This window comes from Thunnus maccoyii, chromosome 23 (assembly GCF_910596095.1).
Source record: "Thunnus maccoyii chromosome 23, fThuMac1.1, whole genome shotgun sequence".
Classification (NCBI taxonomy): domain Eukaryota; kingdom Metazoa; phylum Chordata; class Actinopteri; order Scombriformes; family Scombridae; genus Thunnus; species Thunnus maccoyii.
Window position 1 is genome coordinate 19,571,873 of NC_056555.1, and position 18,985 is coordinate 19,590,857.

Sequence of the window (18,985 nt, forward strand, 5' to 3'; positions counted from 1 at the left end):
CTCTCTACCCCACCGACAGTCACGCCTCCAGGTCGGCTTCGTCCTCCGCTGAGCTCCGCCCTCTGTAAAGAAACTACCCTCCTCTTCTCCAACCATCGTCGAAACTTAAAAGCCGAGTTCATAGCTTGCAAACGTCGGGTTTATATTTTCATACCGGGTGATGCTGTGAAGGGGAGGCATGTGAAAGCTCCTGCGGCAGAAACTTGAGACATTAAGCGGGACGATGAGCTCCAGTTTGTAGCCTACGGTAGGAAACTATCCCTCTTTTTTCTTTCCCCCCTTCTCTTGTCTCGTTTTCGAGGGCATGGGCATGAAAACAATGACGGCCTGAGCAGCGAGGAAGTGTTTTCATTGTCCGTAGGCAAAGATATTCGTGTTTGGTTATCGTGAAAGTATAATATTAGTTGTTTTAGTAAGCCTGCGACTGCTTATTTTGTCAGTTTTTTAGTGCAAACTTTTGGAAAACCGCAGACTGAAGTTCAATCCAGTGACGTCACGTCGAGACGAGATGGAGATGGAGGACACTGTAGTAATAATACTGTAGTAATAATAATACTGTAGTAATAATACTGTGGTAATTATAATCACTGTAATAATTATAATCACTGTAATAATAATAATCAGAGGTGGAAACTTATTAAGTACATTTACTCAAGTACTGTATTTAAGTGCAATTTTGAAGTAATTGTACTTTACTTGAGTATTTCTATTTAATGCTACTTTATACTTCCACTTCACTACATTTCAGAGGGAAATATTGTACTTTCTACCCCACTACATTTATTTGACAGCTTTAGTTATTTTTCAGATGAAGATTTGACATAATGGATAATATAACAAGCTTTTAAAATACAACACATTGTTAAAGATGAAACCAGTGGTTTCCAACCTTTTTGGGCTTTTGACATCTTACAAAAAGCAGTGTGTAGTCGGGGTCACATTTCAGATGTCTATGAGTTGTTAACAGCTCCACCAAATAGTGATTTTTCCCTCTTAACTTCTCACATGCTTTCATTTCAATAAATGTTCAAATGATCCAATATTTCACCAAAAATCAAAGATTAGAGAAAAAGTCCAAAAACTGAAAACAGATTTGTGTATCAGAACTTTGTTTTTTCTTCTTTCCTCTCCCATTAATCACCTCATGACCCCTCAGATTTATCTGCTGACCCTTTGGAGGGGCCTGATCCCTAGGTTGGGAACCACTGGACTAAACTAGCTAACTGTATATAAAGTAGTTGAAACTAGCTCCACCTCCAGCAGCTACAACAGTAACATGCTGCTCTAACACTGATGCTTCAGTATTAATAATCTAATGATGTCATATATAATAATATATCAGTCAGAGGGACCAAACCTCCACTTTTACTGCAATACTTTAACTACGTCAAGCTCATAATACTTATGTACTTTTACTGACGTAAGATTTTTCATGCAGGACTTTTACTTGTAATGGAGTATTTTTACATTGCTGTTTTGGTACTTTTACTTAAGTGAAGGATCTAAATACTTCTTCCATCACTGATAATAATAATCTGAGCTAAAGTACTTGTCTTAGCAAAGTGTTTTGCTTTATGGCACACTTATATCAGTTGTTATTAGCTTAGGGCTGTAACTAATGACTATTTTAGTTACCAATTAATCTGCTAAATATTTCTGTGATTAATTGAATAATTGTTGATGACATAAAATGTCAGAAAATAGTCCCAAGCCCGAGGTGATGACTACAAACGTCCAGTATCTACATGTATTCAGTTTGCCATCACAGAAGACAAAGAAAACCATAAGAACCTCACATTTGAGAAGCTGGAACCAGCAAATATTTTGCTTACAAAAATGATTAAAAAGATGATTCAGTTACCAAAACAGTTGCTGTTTATCAACTAATCTAATTAGCTAATTGCAGATATATATTTATCTGTATATATGTTGGCTGTTAAGTTACAAGAAATTACAGTCAACAAATATGAAATATATGTTTGAGATCATGTAGAAACAGTGTTTCAGGCCACCAACACTTAAAAGATTATGTGTCCTATATATGTCGATCACAATTCTTAAAAGAAAAACGATTTTTAAGAGATACTTGTCTGTTTAAAAATGTTGTGTGTGTATATATAATAAATGAATATTGGTCATTATCTGATTTTGGTACAGTATCTTTCAAGTAGGGCTGCAACTAACGATTATTTTCTCGATTAATCGATCAATTTTTTGGTCTATAAAATATCATAAAATGGTGAAAAAAGTCGATCACTGTTTCCCCACAAGCCAAGATGACGTCTTCAAATGTCTTCTTTTATCCACAACCCAAATATATTCAGTTTACTGTCATAAAAGACTAAACAAAACCAGATAATATTCACATTTAAGAAGCTGGAATCAGAGAATTTGGAAATTTTCTTCTTAAAAAATGACCCTGAACATGAATAATCTCTGTGCAGTTGTGTTAATCTTGAAACAACAATAACAGTCAGTTGAGTTTTTCCTGTAAACCTAAGACATCGTTTTCAATGATAACTTGTTTACAAAATACAGTATCGTATAAATGTTATTGTCCACTTCCTGTTGCAGGTTCACCACTCGAGCTTCTCGGTTCATCTGCGTGTTGAAGTGGTGAGTCTATCTCCTTCTGGTGTGGCTGCAGTATGAGTCTCCAGGGAGAACAAAATGTTTACAGTTACTGTGATATAAAGGGGAGATAAAGATGGTTGGTGAGCTCTAATGTCCGGTTTGTGATCATGGAACAACCAAACATCATCCAGTAGATAATTTGATGTTATAAAACTCAATCTTAGTCCAGTTTTTTCTTAAAAATATTGTCATTTCTCTTCCCTTATCATTTTTTGCAGCGCCTGTCGATTCAATCATGGCTCGCGGCTGCATCTGCTGCGTTAAATACATGCTCTTCCTCTTCAACCTGCTCTTTTGGGTAATTATAACATATCAGCTCCACGCACACTGACTCAGAAAAATGTACTTTTGATGTTACAATGAATCAGCAGAAAGATCAGTATGCCAATTAAAGCGCTCAGTTATCATTAAATCGGCAGGAAGTTGCTTAATTTCCTGTGTGCCTTTCTAGCTGGGCGGGTGTGGATTGTTGGGTGTCGGTGTGTGGCTGTCGGTTTCCCAGGGCAGCTTTGCCACGCTGTCGCCCTCCTTCCCGTCGCTCTCCGCCGCCAACCTCATCATCACCCTCGGCACCGTTGTCATGGTGACGGGCTTCCTGGGTTGCCTGGGTGCAATCAAGGAGAACAAGTGCCTGCTGCTGAGCGTGAGTATAATACAGTACCCATCAAGTGTCACTGGTGTGCTGGTTTCTGTATCAGAGTACTTAAATGAGGTTGTGTTCAGGGTGCATGGGAATTATAACTTTTGTAACAACCTGACGTTCTAAATTAATTAATTTATTTTGGCTTTTTTGTGGCGCTGATATCAGAAAAGTGAGAATCCTCCACCAAACCTTCATGTTTATTTTTTGTGATTTACCCCAAAAAGCTAAAATGAAGTGTCTTTTTGAGTAAGGAGCTCATATTTCCCATATTTTTCATTGACTTAAATGCAACATCAGTATATCATGCATGTTTCTGGCCATGTTTAACTGAACTTTTCTACTTTTTCTTGTGATTTTATTCAGTTTTTCATCGTTCTGTTGATCATCCTGTTGGCCGAACTCATCCTCCTCATCCTGTTCTTTGTCTACACCGACAAGGTAGGAACGTTTATGTTTATTAATGAGCGTTATAGACGAGTGTGTCTACACGTCCTGTGATCCACCTCTTCACCTCTGTCCTCGCAGGTGAACGAAAATGCCAGACGGGACCTGAAAGAAGGGCTGGTGCTGTACAACACGGATAACAACGCTGGTCTGAAGGATGCGTGGGACACCATACAGGGAGGAGTATGTTTTACACACACATACCACAACATAGCAAAGGTTATGTTTAGTTTTGGAAATTATGGAGGTATATTTTAAGTCCTGAGATGTTTTAAGAATAAAAAAAAGTTCTCTAGCTGTTTTATATTGTGTTTTATGTAGTTATTTCTATCCAGTTTTCTTCTTTTTAAGTGTATGCACTCTTGTTTTTAGTCTTGCCAGTGCTTTATAAGCTTTATAAGCTCTTTACAGGTAAATAAAGTTCTCATTATTATCATTATTATTAATTACTGACTTTGTTTTCCTCTCCTGCCTGTGCACCAGTGGAAGTGTTGTGGAGTGATGAGCCACAGTGACTGGTACACTGCCCTGCAAGTCAACGTGGTTCCCGACCTCTGCTGCCAGCAGTTTTATGAGGGCTGCGGACGAAATGCCTCCAACGCCTTCTGGACACGGGTCAGTGTGTGTGTGTGTGTGTGTGTGTGTGGGTGTAGTCATTAAGTCTCAAAACTGGCAAACTACGACATTTCTTATCAAATTTCAACAAGAAAAAGCAATTTAACCTCTCACTCAGCTCCAGTACATTATTAGCATTCTTATGACCAACAACTGATTTTGTCAAGTTGATAAAATCATTCTTGGTGGGAATGTTGGCAGTGATGAAAAGTAACTAATTACATTTATTAAGTACTTTACCGGGGTATTTCCACTTTCTACCACTTTATACTTCTACTCCAATACATGCCAGATGGAAATATTATTTATCACAAGTTCCATATCTTGTGCACACAAGATAAAGACTTTGGAAGGGCTCCATAAGATGAAATACTGCACTTTTTACTCCACTAAGATTATTTGGCAGCTATACTGTAGTCACCAATTACATTCCATTGCTCTAAATAAAACTAAACAACACTATAAAAAGTAATTAAAATGATCCCCACCTCGACCAGCTACATTAAAATTTCTGCATAAACATCAATGCATAATGCATTCACTCTCTTTTAGCTCTGTTTCTGCTCTCCACCAACTCCTGAGGGAAATATCTGGCTCTTTAGCTGCTAAATGCTCCACTATGTTCACCAGCTAGTCTGCAGCTAACTGTGTTGCTGTTTGGTCCTCAGCAGGACGTGTACAGTTGGTTTTTAGAGCTTTTTCTCTGAAAACAGCTGCCTGCTGGGGCCGAAAATGACACTATGAGAGCGCTGAGAGTGAACCAGAACAGTAAAGTTGCAGCCAAACAGATAAACAATGAGCTGAAACTCACTGTAAAGCTCCGTAAAGCCGAGGGAAGCTGCAGAGTCGCTGATAATTCTCTGTAGGTTCATCACTACAATCATTTCATTTGATACATTATTATAAATACCATAACCTGCATCTTTTCTACATGTGTGTGAATTTGTTACTAAAGGAGTTTCATGTCCCTATCAGACCTCATCAGCAGTGAAATTAAACTAAAAACACACCACAGTAGACAAGATATAAAACAAGGATGTCACAGATCAATTTCTTTAAATGTATTTGTGATTTTATTCAGCATTTAAAAAAGTCTTTACATTCCCAGTTAAACCTTTTGATTGGGTTTCAAACTGGATTCCTCTAATCTGCTTTTCTTTCTCCTTTGCTAAATACTGTTGTTGTTTGTTTCCAGGGTTGCTATGAGAAAGTAGAGGAATGGCTGGATGACAACAAACACCTTCTGGGAACCATCGCTATGTGTGTGTTGGTCATACAGGTAAACAACTCTTTACGTGGTGCTTACATTCAAACTCTCAAACAGCTACTAGATCATGATGATGATGATATATTTTGACCAAGTGTGGTTTTGGTCTTCCAGCTCCTTGGTATGGCTTTCTCCATGACGCTTTACCAACAGATCCACCGAGCAGGGAAGAAGTACGAAGCCTGACAGGATTTCAGTCAATCCTGGTGACATAAAAGTCCCAGAAAACATCATATCTGTTACCTTCATCTGTTGTTTATAATAAAAACAAGCCAGTTAGCCGTGTGTGCCACTACAACCTTTTATCTATGCACCCATTTATTGTTGTGAATAGCATTTAAACTAGTTTTTCTTATCGTCAGCTTTTTTTTTTTTTAAATCACATTATATAATGAGTGTTTTTATGTAAAATATTTGGTAAGTATTGGTCTCTGTCAGTATCTGGCTGGTTAAGCTATGCCTGTGGATCCATTTAGATAAAAACGGAGCATGTGTGTGTGTGTCAACGTGTTCAATAAAAGCAGAGAGCACTCTTCACACGTGTGTGAATGGTTAATTGATAACGTTTTGTTTCAGGTGATAGTGCTGAAAACGAGTATTACTGACTCATTGACTTCATTACTGCTGTTTTCTTTTGCTTCATTAATCTTTATTCTGTAGTTTCTGTTATCTGCTTTCACCACAGACACTCTTCAGTCACACAGATAAAAGCAGGGTGAGCGTCAGGTCATTGCAACGTTACATATATTCTAGGTCAGATCACTGCAATCAATAAACTCTTTGATCATCTGAGGTGCCAAATATTTAACCTGCTTCTGTGCTGATAATGAAATTCCTCTTATGTAAAGTCCATGAATAAGTTGACCTAAGTTCTGTTATCCATCACAGTAACAGCGATACATGGATAGGGAGACATCAAACATGATGTTTTATCTAAAAAACACTGCTCTGTGGACAATTCATTAATACTGTAAAGATAGTAACATTGATTCGTCGGCCTCAGCGCATCGATTTATAGGCAGAACGTTCTTTTTTCCCCTGGTTATAAGTCCACAGTTTTGTCGTTATCGTAGACAACGTTGCCTTTGATGACGACATAACGGATGAGCTCCTGATGTCCTCCCAGCTGATAGATCAGATGCTCCCATCTGCAGTGAAGTAACCAGAGGACAACGTTTGTTCCACACACTAATACAACATATAAACATGTGAGGTATGCAGTTGTATAACGAATAAATATTAGTGTCTGACACATAAAAAAAACCCCTGTACAAGCCGATACTGTGGTTCAGACACAAACATAATTATACTTTAGTTTTAGTTCAACTCGGTTTTTAGCAGGTTTATTAGATTCGTCTACGCTGAGAAAGCAACAACACAAGACTCAGTTCATTCAGCAATTAAAGCCATATTGAGAGGACTTCATTACATTTTCATTTTAGAGGTCCAAACATCTTATTAAAACAGAATTAGAAAAGGAGGTTATGCTTCAACAATGGGATTCTCAGTGGAGGGCTAAACCCAAAATCCAGTGATCATGTTCCAAAAAATATAAAAAGGCTGCACGTCTCAAATATCCGAGTCAAGGAGGACAAAATAACACTTCACTTGTTTATTTGGCTTTTTCTATTGTGATGTGAGCCAAATAAACAAGTTAAATGTTAGTATTTTGTCCTCCTTGACTTGTACATTTGAGATGTGCAACCTCTTCATATTTTTGGAACATTCAAAAATAACAGCTAATAAAACATCCCACGTATTTTGCACCGTTTGCTGTTTCTGCTGTCACTAGGAATGTGTTGTTGTTGTTCAGCCTGACTGGAAAACCTGCACATTTCCTAGTAATAAGGAAGTAAACTATTTGTAAAGGTTTAATAAACAGATAAGTTTACACAGCCGGATCTCTGCAAAGCTGCGATTTATGGCCAAATGAACTTTGAGTCTCAAAAACTTTCCTTGAGATGAGAGATCAAAAGAGGAAATGATCTATTTTGGAACCACTTCACAGTTAAATCACACAGACAGTTTTAGATAAATGGCCTCTCATAGGCTCAGTCTTAGACTTTGATCTTCTTAATATTACTCTCCTCCAGATTCATGTGTTGTAATGTAATATCAAATTCTTGAAGTTTGACCCACACAGAGATCTCAGTGGTCTCACCGACTGCTCTTTTTAGTTTGAGGTATTTGAAGCCCTCTACTGGATGTTTACTGAAGTGCACTCAGGTCAAACTGAATGTGCAGCTTTAACTATTCCTCTTTGCAGGAGCTAAATGTACACTCACTGAGCACTTTATTAGGGACATCTGTTTAAATCAAATGCAATCCAATACAACAGCTCTGCCATAGATTCTAGTCTTATGAAGCTTATACATTTTCATTTTCAAAAAGGTGATAATTTCACTTTATGTTTATTATTGAGGCCGTAGTGGGTGGTGATGGTGTACTGGAGTGCATTATATTTAAAAAATGTTCCAAATATTTTGTCCACCCCATTAATATAAGGTGAAGTCAGGTAAGTTGGGACACTTTGTGGTGGATTACCACAAAAACCATCTAAAATCCTGAAGACTACCTTAAGTGTTACTTTAAGAACTTGTTGTGGATCTCTGTTATATTTCTATAAAGAAAATATGTTGCCAAGTAAAATACTTTAGAAACTTTGGACCTTCAAACACATCAGGAGCCCCTACCTCACTCCAATGACATGTTCAAGTGAAATGGGACAGCTGGTAAGGTAAAATGGGACAGTCATTGATGGTTAAAAAGGACACCAAACAATTGCGCTTAACTGAAGAACAATTGTGTTTCATGTTTGAACCTGGTACCCAGAAACATGCCAGTTTCACTTCAGAAAAATGTCCCATTTTAGCTTATTTTACCATTTCACCTGATTGCATTCAGGTAAAATGGGACAGTCACTCAAAACCCTTTCCCATAAAAAGTAAAGTGTATTGTGAAATTTTTTTGATTATAAGTCAAACAGTTAATAAAATGCAACATCCCACAACTATTTTTGGTGTTATACTATACTATGTTATACTCTTATTACCAAAAAGAGAAAATCAATATGCTGCATGTCTCACCTTGCAAATTCTGGGACCAGTGATTTTTTTTAATATTTGCTCTGCTGATCTTAGTTATCTCAGACCAATCAAAATGATTGCTTCATGTAAGGGACATTTGTAGCAACAACACAATACCATGTTTGATGAGCCCAAGATGTAAAATCTTATTTGTCCCATTTTACCTGATGTCCCACATTACTTAACTTCACCCTACACAAAGGGGGCAAAATATTAGGAATATTTTTTTTATCTTGAACATTAAACTCTGCATGGTTCTCTGGTGGTTTTCCTTGATAAGACTTAAAATTGTAGCTGACAACTAAACACAAATCATATCTGTGTTCAACTTATACTAAAAACAAGACAATAAAGACATCAAATCTTTGAACAAATGACAGATTATTTTTCTGTGTGTAAATATGACCATTGACATCTTTTTCTGTCGTGGTTGATTTACCGTGTGGCGTTGAGGACCAGCAGGTCTCCATGTTTGTTGACCTCCAGGGAGCCATGTGTGTGGGAGCGCCCGAGGGCGTAGGCTGCATTGATGGTGGCAGCCGCCAAAGCCTCTGGCATGGACATCCTCATATTGACACAGGCCAGGTGCATGACCATTGGCTGGGGAAGGACACAAGTTAAAGAGATGGGAAGCGCATAAACCGAGGATAGAGACGTGTTTCTTGACACCTCACACCTCTCCTGTTGCACTCACCATGGAGCAGCAGTAGGCGTTGGGGTTGAAGTCACTGCCGAGGGCAACAATTACTCCAGATTCCAACATGTCTCTGGCCCGGGGCTGGGGCAGCCTGGACACACACACACATATCACTAGACACCTCACAGCCGTAAAGGCTTAGTGTGTGGGAATATTAGCGTGCATGTGTGTGTTAAAATACCGCAGAATGTAAGCTGTAGTTGGTAGAAGGACTGCAGCGGTTTTTGCTTTTGCCATGGCAGTAATCCCCTCATCTGTGACCTCCTCCAGGTGACTGATGGCTAAGGCTCCTAGCTCCGCTCCCAACTACACACACAAGTTAACAAAGCTCACAATCAAATAAGCAGTAGTCTTTTTTTAAGGTAATTATTGTAATACATTGCAGTAAAGTCCATAAACTTAGTTATAAGTTATAATCTAAAGACCTTAATCAAGAAAAGATGCCAAACAGTGGCTGATTACAGCTTCTCAAATGTGAAAAATTCAGCTTTTCTCTATTTCATACCATTTTAAATCGAATATCTGTGAAAGCAATTTGTACTCAGAACTTGTGATGACTTTTTTTTTACTATTTTCTGGTGCAAACAAGAGACCAACACAGAGTAAATATTGTTGCTTAATGTCTGCTGGATGTGTAAATACCAGGCAATCCTTTCCACAACCACACTGAGTGATATATAATGTTCCCTTTTTGTTAAAACAGTTTTTAGAGAGCTGTTGACTCAGCTTTATAATCATTTTGGAGGCTGTATTTTGTGCTGCTGTTGAATCATAGTCTTGGAGGAAAAGCAGTATCTGAGACATTTGGGGTTTTTCAGTTTAGTGTGGAGTTGTCTGCCTCCAAGTGTATCACCAAAAATATCAATAAATGCAAGAGTAAACAAAACCTGAGCAGAGTTCATAGGATGGAGCTCATCTCCATGGAAGTTGATGTTTAGACCCATGTCTTTGCCAGCCTGCAGGATCAAGCGCGTAGAGCTGAGGTCAAACACTCCCTGCTCACAGAAAACGTCGATGTTGTCGACTCTGAGAGTCCCAGCAGACATACGTTCTTTCAGCCGAGGCAGCTGAACCTGCAGAATGTCCTGTGTGGCCTCTGCAACTGTCTTCCCTCTGAATAGGAAGCAGAGAAACAGTAAAGATTAGAGTGAAGATTAACGTTCAGGATGTGAAATGAGATCATTTTTTAAGGCCATACTTGGGCACGGCATGGGCTCCACAGTAGGTTGAGGAGATGTTGATGGGCAGGGTGCGTCTGGCCTCCTCGATCACCTCCAGCATCTTGAGCTCGGTCTGCAGCTCCAGGCCGTAGCCGCTCTTACACTCAACCAGGGTGGTACCCGTCCGCTGCATCCGAACCAACCTGCTGCTCAGCGAGGCCAGCAGCTCTGAGGCCTCTGCAGCTCGGGTGTGCTCCACCGTGAAGTGGATCCCTCCGCCGGCCCGGTGTACGTCCATGTAGGTGGCACCTGCCAGCTGCAGGAGTGACAAGCGTTTCATCACTTAGATGCAGTTGTAGAAGTCAAAACATATCGGTCATAATGATGTACCTTCATTGCAAATTCGTGCACCCTGTCACCAGCCCAGACTGGATGGGTGTGGGCGTCAACCAATCCTGAAAGAAGAGCGTTCTTTAAATGTGAAACACTGATTGGAATATTATGTAAGCGTCCAAAACTACTACTTGCATGTAGATTCTACTGAGCCTGTGTGTGGTGTGATACTCACCAGGCAGGACACACATTCCTGTTGCATCGATCACTTTATCAAAAGATGCTTCTGGATATTGAGTCCTGATGGTGTCAGCAGGCCCCACGGCTTTAATCAGCCCATCACTGGCAGAAGAAATTAGTTCATTTAATTAACACACTAATGTCAGGGTTGACTTTAAAGTACAGCTGAGCCTGACGATGCACAGTTTAGACTGATTAAAGCTGAACTGAGCCTGACAGGATGAGTCTGAGATGTCCTTACAGAGGATAAACCTCGCTGATTTAGGTAACAACGTGGCCTTTCCTCAGGCCAAACTTTCCATTTTTTGCCTCAGTAGTGGTCAGGAAATATCAAGAGTGGTAGCTGGTATAAGAAGAGTAATTTTCCTGCAACCAGGAGACTCAACTTTTATTTAGAATACATAAAAAAGACAGTAGCATATTTTACACTTTTAAGCTTTTGATGGCTTGTTTCTCATGAACTTTACATGACACTGAGAGCAACGGGTGTTGATGTTCAAAAGGCCTGTGACATCATCAGCCTAACTGATGCAACTGAGCAGTTAACTGGCACACTGACAGTTATTGGCTGTTGTTTCCTAACCAGCTCTACCTGCTGTTGCTGATAGTTTTAAAGTATATCTGAAAATATGACTATTGTACAGTAACAATTTCAATAATATAGATTTTGTACATTCATACATTCTCGCCCCCACTAACAGTAAGAAGTTGTCTGTGTGTGCATGCAAACAGATATGTAGGTAAACAGCATATCTCCAGTCTTTTCTGACTCATAGACACTGTCATGGCTTCATTATATTATTCTATTATTATTTTATTTATATAATTACTTTTTTCCTACGTGAATCACAATTATGTAATATTTTTGATGATTTTTTATCACTATTGCACATAAAACTTGTGAAACGTGATTAAATTAGAGCTGTGAACCCAGAAATATGGACACTGAACTCAAATAATGTCTCATTAAAGATACTTAATAATAGAAAATTGTCAGATAATGATAAAAGAAATCATAATAGCAAAGTTGTCTCAATTCATTTTTTCATTCACTTAGTTTTCTGGTGTGTAATGAGTCATTGCAGCCTCAGGGGGGGCGTTTACTCTACATCAATGCTGTAGTAGAATAATTTTCCCTCCATTTTTTTTATTTAACAAAACCTCCCAAACCTGCAGATCAAGTAAAGCTGTGACAGTATTAATTCTGCAGATCATCACATTTCTTAATTTAACTAAAGCCTAGTTTTGGTTGATTTAGCCTGATAAACCTCTGCTTATCACTACTAATCAGGACTGTCACATGTGAAATACTCTCAGATGCCTGAAGTTTGCATCACATGTATATATATGACTTTCTCTTACCTCCCTATTACAACGCTCCCATTTTCAATCACACAAAGACTTTGCATCCCATTCTTCGTCAGGTATTTCTCTCCATTGTTGCAGATCAGAACCACCTGTTTGGCGTTCTTCACCAGTAGTCTGTAATTTCTGGACATTTTAAATTCATCCAACACGGTTTCTTCAGAGACTGTTGCTGCAGATTGACTGGCTTTAACTAGCGGTTTGGAAACAGGCAAATATTTATCCAGGAGAGCAGAGTTTAAAGTGCACAAAGAGGGGCGGTGCTCCTGTCACAGGCATCAGAGAGAAAACCATTCAAACTGTGAGTCTATCTCTGTAGTTACACTGTTCAGTGTAATAATTAAAGCAGGATTTACAATTTCTACTTTATCTTTTTACCGTCAGACAGCAAAAACCACAGCACTCCGGTTTAAGAAAGAGTACAATAATCATTTTATTGTTTTTGTATTATAACATCAAAACATTACATTGGCCTCATGTACAGTAAAAAAAAAAATCTTTCTCAAAAAAAGCTGGAAAAAATAACCTAAACCCCCAAGCGTTCATTTGTTTCACATGGTGAAAACACAAACACACATTAACTCAAACTACAAAGGTACAGTCACACTCATACAGAACATCGGGGCCGAGTCCTCTTAACCAACATCACTCTCTCATTTCTCCGTCCTCTTCCTCTTCTTCTACACCTCTGATGTACAAAACATTATTGCACCTGTGGGGGGGGGGAGAAAAGACGACTTTACTCTCAGAAAGAAAGACAGAAGAACAGTGCATTTATAAGGTAAAACTCCACTGATTTCTCTGAACAAATGTTAATTATTGCCTCAGGTTAGTTAAGGTAGTTAACTAGAATCTAGAGGCCATAAAAAACACTTTCTCTGCATTATTCAGCCAAAATCTGATTTTCAGCACCTGTGTGTCTACACTGCTGTTTGACAGGTCTCATAAATCTTATTTCAAATAATCTTGTTGAATACTAGTTTAAAAGTCTGCCTATTATTTTCTTGATTAATCGTTTTGTCTATAAAAGCCTGTTTTAACTTGTCAGAGCCCAAAGTAATGTCTTCAAATGTCTTGTTTTGTTTATTAACAGTCCAAAATATGATAGTTTACTATCATACATGACACATAAAAGCTTCAAATCATCACATTTGAGAAGCTGCAACCAGCAAACGTTTGACTAAAATGATTATTAGATTATCAGAATAACTGCAGATTAATTTTCTGACGATCTACGTTGCAGCACTAGTAAAAAGTTAAAGCTACACTGATCTAGTTTTGGAATGAAGATGAGCAGATGTTCAACATACCTGACAAGCACCTCACCAAGGTGACCCGCCAACGCTCCATCCACGTATTCTTCTGTGTTCGCCAGCTGTCAGGAAAACATGTATAATAGAAGAGTCAAAAGGCTACCGATAAAAGGTCTGTTTGCATCGTTAAATCTCATTTAGCAACAAAAATAAACCCCAGAAATATGAAGGTTGATACTTGTTTCCACTGAGGTAAGAGGCACAGTTTGGGAATGATAAAAAACAGGATGTACACTGAGCAGTTCATACTAACACAAAACATAGTCACTAGTAGGCTCTTTATATTAAGGACAGCTAGAAAGAAGTTGTCTGTCTGCCTCTGTGAGAAGAAAATCCACAAGTGCATCATCCCTCAAACAAAATTATGTCTGTGATTTTATCCGATAACCTTGCTGATCTAGTAAAGGAAGTTATTCTGACTGTGTTGAGTGTGGAGCTGCAACTAATGATTATTTCCATCATCAATTATCCTGCTGAAAAAAATTGCTGTTGATGTTTTGTCTATAAAATATCTGAACAATCGTGAAAAATGCTGTTATAAATCTTCAAATGTCTCGTCTAAAATCCAATGACATCAACTATCATGTGACACAGAAAATAAAAAAATCACATGTGCAAAGATGCAACACCCAAATGCTGATCAACTAGCTGTTGCAGCTCTAGTTAACTGAACTCAAAGCCAAATGGAAATTACAAATTCAACTTTACTAAAATCTTCCTTAATAAAAGCAGAGAGAAAAAAAAGGCACATTTTTATTGGAACATGCAAGAAGTATGGTACTTAATGTTTAATGATGACTACTCTCTTACCTGCATGTTCATGTATCCATCCACAGACACCAGGTAGCCCTTGTACTCCATACCCCACTTCAGTTTCACCATCACTGGCTTGCCTGTCAGGCCGTTCAGGAATGGCTTTGGGTTCAGCGGTAAACTCTACAGACAAACAAAATGAAACCGGTTGAAAACATTACATGAAATTTGCTTAAGACACTTTAGCTAAGTTACATAACTATGCATTTAACAGCTGTCTGCAAAGTTCTTCCCTTTTAAACATTTGTTTCTAAATTCACAGTTCATAGATCACATTGCTATCTGAGGAATAGATGTGCTTTGATGGATGTATAGTCGGGGTCACATTTCAGACGTCTTTGAGTTGTTAACAGCTCCACCAAATAGTGATTTTTCCCTCTAAACTATATAAAAATTGTATATAAAGTAGTTGAAACTAGCTCCACCTCCAGCAGCTACAACAGTAACATGCTGCTCTAACGCCGATGCTTCAGTATTAATAATCTAATGATGTCATACATAATAATATATCAGTCAGCGGGACCAAACCACAAGTAGGATTTTTCATGCAGCACTTTTACTTGAAATACTGCAGTATTTTCGTATTTTTGCACTGCTGAATTGGTACTTTTACTTAAAGGATCTGAACACTTCCTCCTCCACTTACTTTCACACAGGCCAAACAACACAAACAGTAACAGGCTTTACGGATAACATTAGAGACTTAAAGTGGAGCCAAGTCAAATGTTAAAAAGTACAACACGTTTTATTTGCATTTAAGCACATAACGTTACAAGCTGAATTGCAAGATTTCTAAATGAAGTTTGGTGTGTTGTTCCCCGCACAAAAAATGGGCCAAACTCAAACAAAAGGCAGCATAATTACATTTATACACGTAAGAGGGGGGTAATAAATCCACATAAGTACCGTTTAAGTAAGTACATGTTACTTATAACACTACTTGTGTGCGTAAATGTGAGGACTTCATTCATTCGGTCGAGATTATGAATGAGAAGCTAACGTGGCTAATGCTAACAAGCTAACCTGCTATCATTGCGCGGTGATAACGAAGACAAATACATTTTAAAAAGTGCCTAATGAGTTGATAGCAAACATAAGTACGTTATACTCACCATTTTTCTTTAGTATTATTATTTTATGGAAAGGTGTAAATCGGATTTGATGTCTTTTCGTCACAATAACGTTTGCTCTACAAAAACTGCACACACGCTTTACCGCCGGACCGGATGTTAACTTTGACCTTTGAGGAGATTTTCATGTTTTTACTTACTGCCGCCTACTGGCCCGAGTTTCACACTGCAGGTCATTTAAAGGCTCGGTCCACTCAAAAAATGGGTTGTTCTCCATGTTCCTACAGCTGGATGTTTGATGTATGTTTGAAGATAGATAGATAGATAGATAGATAGATAGATAGATAGATAGATAGATAGATAGATAGATAGATGCCAACTATTTTGATAATCAATTAATGGTTCTCTGGTTCCAACTTCTTAAATGTCAATATTTACTGGTTTATTTAGTCCTCTATGATAGCAAATGGGACAAAACAAGGCATTTTATGCTGCATCATGGGGGCTTTGGGAAATAATGACATTTTTCTTTTTTCTTTTTTCACCTAATCAATTAATTAAGAAAATAATCGACTGATTAATCCGACCAATGGCAGCCCTAAACATTAGTATAACACATTTTTTTATACATTCGTATATATATTTATATACACATATATTTTAATATAACTTTTCTTTTTAAATATTCTACCTTAGCCAGTAATCACAACAGTTTACTTTAAACTGACATTATATATATTTATAAACCTTTTTGTGTCCATGACAACCGAATGAACTCCAACTGTTGAGGAAGCTTATAAGAGGACTTTAAGTTCAGATATTTCTAAGATCAAGAATGAACTTTGACCCTCAAGTATCCATATAACTAACTTCTAACTTCAACAACTTTAGCAATTATTTTTCATTATTGATTCATATGTTTATAATTTTCTTTAAATTTCATCAAGGTGATGTCCACAAGTTGCTTGTCTCCTCTGACCAGGACTCCAAACCCTAAAAATGTTCAGTTTACTGTTAAGTTAAACAAAGAAAAGCAGCAAAACTTCACAAGTTGAGAAGCTGTTGCAGATTATTTTTATGTATCTACAAACAGATTAAACAACTCATCATTACAGATCTACCAAGAACAACTCACAGTAAATCTGTGATCCTCAATATTGACCTTATATGACTTTATTGTTTCAACTTGTCTGGTTTCTAAAATTATCCTAAGATTACTGTATCATTAAGTCGTAAGCAAATACAATCCAGCCTCTCTATGAATCTCTCAATCTGCCTTTACTTGAACTACACTATACTGCATGTACAACACCTGCTCCATAAAATATTTCATTTTAACACAAACTTTCGCAAAGAATTATTCAGTAATTGAAAATCGTGGCCTATTTTAGGAGCAAAAAAAGTGAAATGACTGTCATATCTGGGTCATGCCGGCTCTCTGTCTGGGCAGCTTTTTTCTCTCCGGGCACAAACAGTCTGAAGATTTCCCTCATTTCTCTGCTCTAAAGTGTTCATCTGCTACTAAAGCATCTGACAAGTTCGAACCTGATACTTTAAATAAACCTAACATCTAACTTCCTACAGTAAAGGGTTGGGTTCTGACTGTAAATTCCTCAGAAATTGCACTAGAGCTTTTCCTTGCATGTTTGAAATACTTGTGTCCTTACATCATTTAGCCTATTTTTTTTTTTCTTCTCTCGCTCCTTTTGAGTTGCCTTCTGTGTAATTAACTAATCCGTCAGTCAGTCAGCGTGTCAGATACGGTATGATGACAATGTGGGTGTGAGTGTGTGCTGAGCAGGGAGATAGACAGACAGTGTAGCTCTGCGTGAGTGTAAATGATTAACTCCTACAAGTTGTATAACCTTCTGCTGCAGCCTTCTTCATGTTTGTATCATTAGTTGTTTGTATAGCTACTTGGTTTTCTTTTTTCAAATTTGTTTTTCTGAAATATTCCTCATGCATCTCGACACTTTGTTGCTCATTGCAAATGAGTTTTCTGATTAAGAATGCTGTGAAATATCAACATGCATGTTTTAATCATATTTCAAAACTGTAAGTCAGATTTGATGCTAAATGACAAAGAACATTTACTCAAGTATTGTATCTTAAGTACAACTGAAATACTTCCATTATGCCAAATCTCAGAAGGAAATATTGTACTTGTATTCCATTTATTTTACAGCTATAGTTATTTGTTACTTGTCAGAGAAGATGTCACATATAGAAACAAATGATAAGGTTATAAGATGCAACATGTTGCTAAAAGATTATACAAGTGTTCCCATCATTTTTGGCTTTCAACCCTAAAAAAAAGCTGTGTCTTGGAGATCTTTGTCATTTTTCAGATGTCTAATATTTCCGATCTTTCACAAAAGAAGCAAAGATTAGAGAAGAGTCCAAAGATCTGAATTTTTTCTTCGTTTTTTCTTCTTTCCTCTCCCGTTCATCATCTCACAACCCCTCAGATCTTATCTTGTGGCTCGTTGGAGGGGCCCAACCCCTAGGTTGGGAACAACTAATCGATTCATTGTGAAAATAGTCAATAGATTAATCGATAAAGTGAGTAATCGGTAGTTGCAACCCATATCCAAATTGAATATTAGGATGGTCAAAATCTCTCTAAAAATGAGTTACATTTCATGGCTGTTTGTCTCCTGCTAGTGGTTCAATGTGAGGAGCTTCTCCTGATGTATTTTATACATTAAAGTCTGACTCTGGCTGCTTGGGAAAGAAGTTTAATGTATGTCTGATCCATCCTTTTCTAATCAAAATGAATGTAAACTGTTTTACAATAGTATGTCAACTAATAAACAGAGGTTTGTTGATGGTTGAGTGTCAGTGAGGAAATTTTACATTTTGTAGCAGCTCTTCCTCATGTCACTGTTGTGTGGAGTTCAGGACTTGTTCAGGAGGGAAAAAACGTGATTTGATGCTCACAGGTTTGTCGTCAACGGTGCTCTGCTGCCACCTAGTGGTATTAAACACAAGCATACATTCATAAAACTTAGTAGTCACACAAAACCTGCAGTGAGCGATATCCTCCTGTATACTTCATCTCTGCTACATTTCAGAGGAAAGGTTGTACTTTTTTACTCCACTACAGTTATTTGACAGCTGTATTTACTAGTTATGTAGCATTTTAAATAAAAAAAAACATATGATACACTTATAAAATGTAATGTATTGGCAGGGTTGGTGCTTCTCAACATTTTTAGCTTTTGACCTCTGACGAAAAAACACTCAGTTTGTTTTCATCATTACGATCAACAACTCTGACATCACACATCACATTTGATACATAT

The 18,985-nt window shown here is 37.7% G+C and overlaps 3 protein-coding genes across 3 annotated transcripts; 1 reads left to right on the forward strand and 2 right to left on the reverse strand.

The window, feature by feature from the left end:
- Nucleotides 1–6,140, forward strand: LOC121890368 (tetraspanin-9). Its single transcript, XM_042402550.1, has 9 exons — nucleotides 1–247; nucleotides 2,575–2,616; nucleotides 2,853–2,932; nucleotides 3,086–3,277; nucleotides 3,641–3,715; nucleotides 3,803–3,904; nucleotides 4,205–4,336; nucleotides 5,532–5,615; nucleotides 5,718–6,140. Exons 3-9 carry the CDS (start codon nucleotides 2,870–2,872, stop codon nucleotides 5,787–5,789), a joined length of 720 nt encoding a protein of 239 aa, XP_042258484.1. The 5' UTR covers nucleotides 1–247; nucleotides 2,575–2,616; nucleotides 2,853–2,869; the 3' UTR covers nucleotides 5,790–6,140.
- Nucleotides 6,141–6,164: 24 nt separating this feature from the next.
- Nucleotides 6,165–12,618, reverse strand: amdhd1 (amidohydrolase domain containing 1). The gene is given in 9 exon segments (XM_042402549.1): nucleotides 6,165–6,751; nucleotides 9,129–9,367; nucleotides 9,369–9,477; nucleotides 9,568–9,737; nucleotides 10,274–10,499; nucleotides 10,585–10,862; nucleotides 10,937–11,001; nucleotides 11,115–11,221; nucleotides 12,482–12,618. Coding segments are annotated over 9 exon segments (1,437 nt in total). The 3' UTR covers nucleotides 6,165–6,645.
- Nucleotides 12,619–12,892: 274 nt separating this feature from the next.
- Nucleotides 12,893–15,854, reverse strand: snrpf (small nuclear ribonucleoprotein polypeptide F). Its single transcript, XM_042403577.1, has 4 exons — nucleotides 15,723–15,854; nucleotides 14,608–14,733; nucleotides 13,795–13,859; nucleotides 12,893–13,196 (listed from the first exon to the last, which is right to left on the reverse strand). The coding sequence occupies exons 1-4, from the start codon at nucleotides 15,723–15,725 to the stop codon at nucleotides 13,130–13,132; spliced, it is 261 nt and encodes an 86-aa protein (XP_042259511.1). The 5' UTR covers nucleotides 15,726–15,854; the 3' UTR covers nucleotides 12,893–13,129.
- Nucleotides 15,855–18,985: the final 3,131 nt, after the last annotated feature.

Coding starts and splice junctions, on each gene's coding strand:
- snrpf (XM_042403577.1), bottom strand. Junction 13,860..14,607: donor ATGGATACATGAACATGCAG/GTAAGAGAGTAG, acceptor TTTTCCTGACAG/CTGGCGAACACAGAAGAATA. Junction 13,197..13,794: donor CTTGGTGAGGTGCTTGTCAG/GTATGTTGAACA, acceptor CCCCCCCCACAG/GTGCAATAATGTTTTGTACA.
- LOC121890368 (XM_042402550.1), top strand. CDS start 2,870: ATGGCTCGCGGCTGCATCTGCTGCGTTAAATACATGCTCTTCCTCTTC. Junction 2,933..3,085: donor TCTTCAACCTGCTCTTTTGG/GTAATTATAACA, acceptor GTGCCTTTCTAG/CTGGGCGGGTGTGGATTGTT. Junction 3,278..3,640: donor ACAAGTGCCTGCTGCTGAGC/GTGAGTATAATA, acceptor GATTTTATTCAG/TTTTTCATCGTTCTGTTGAT.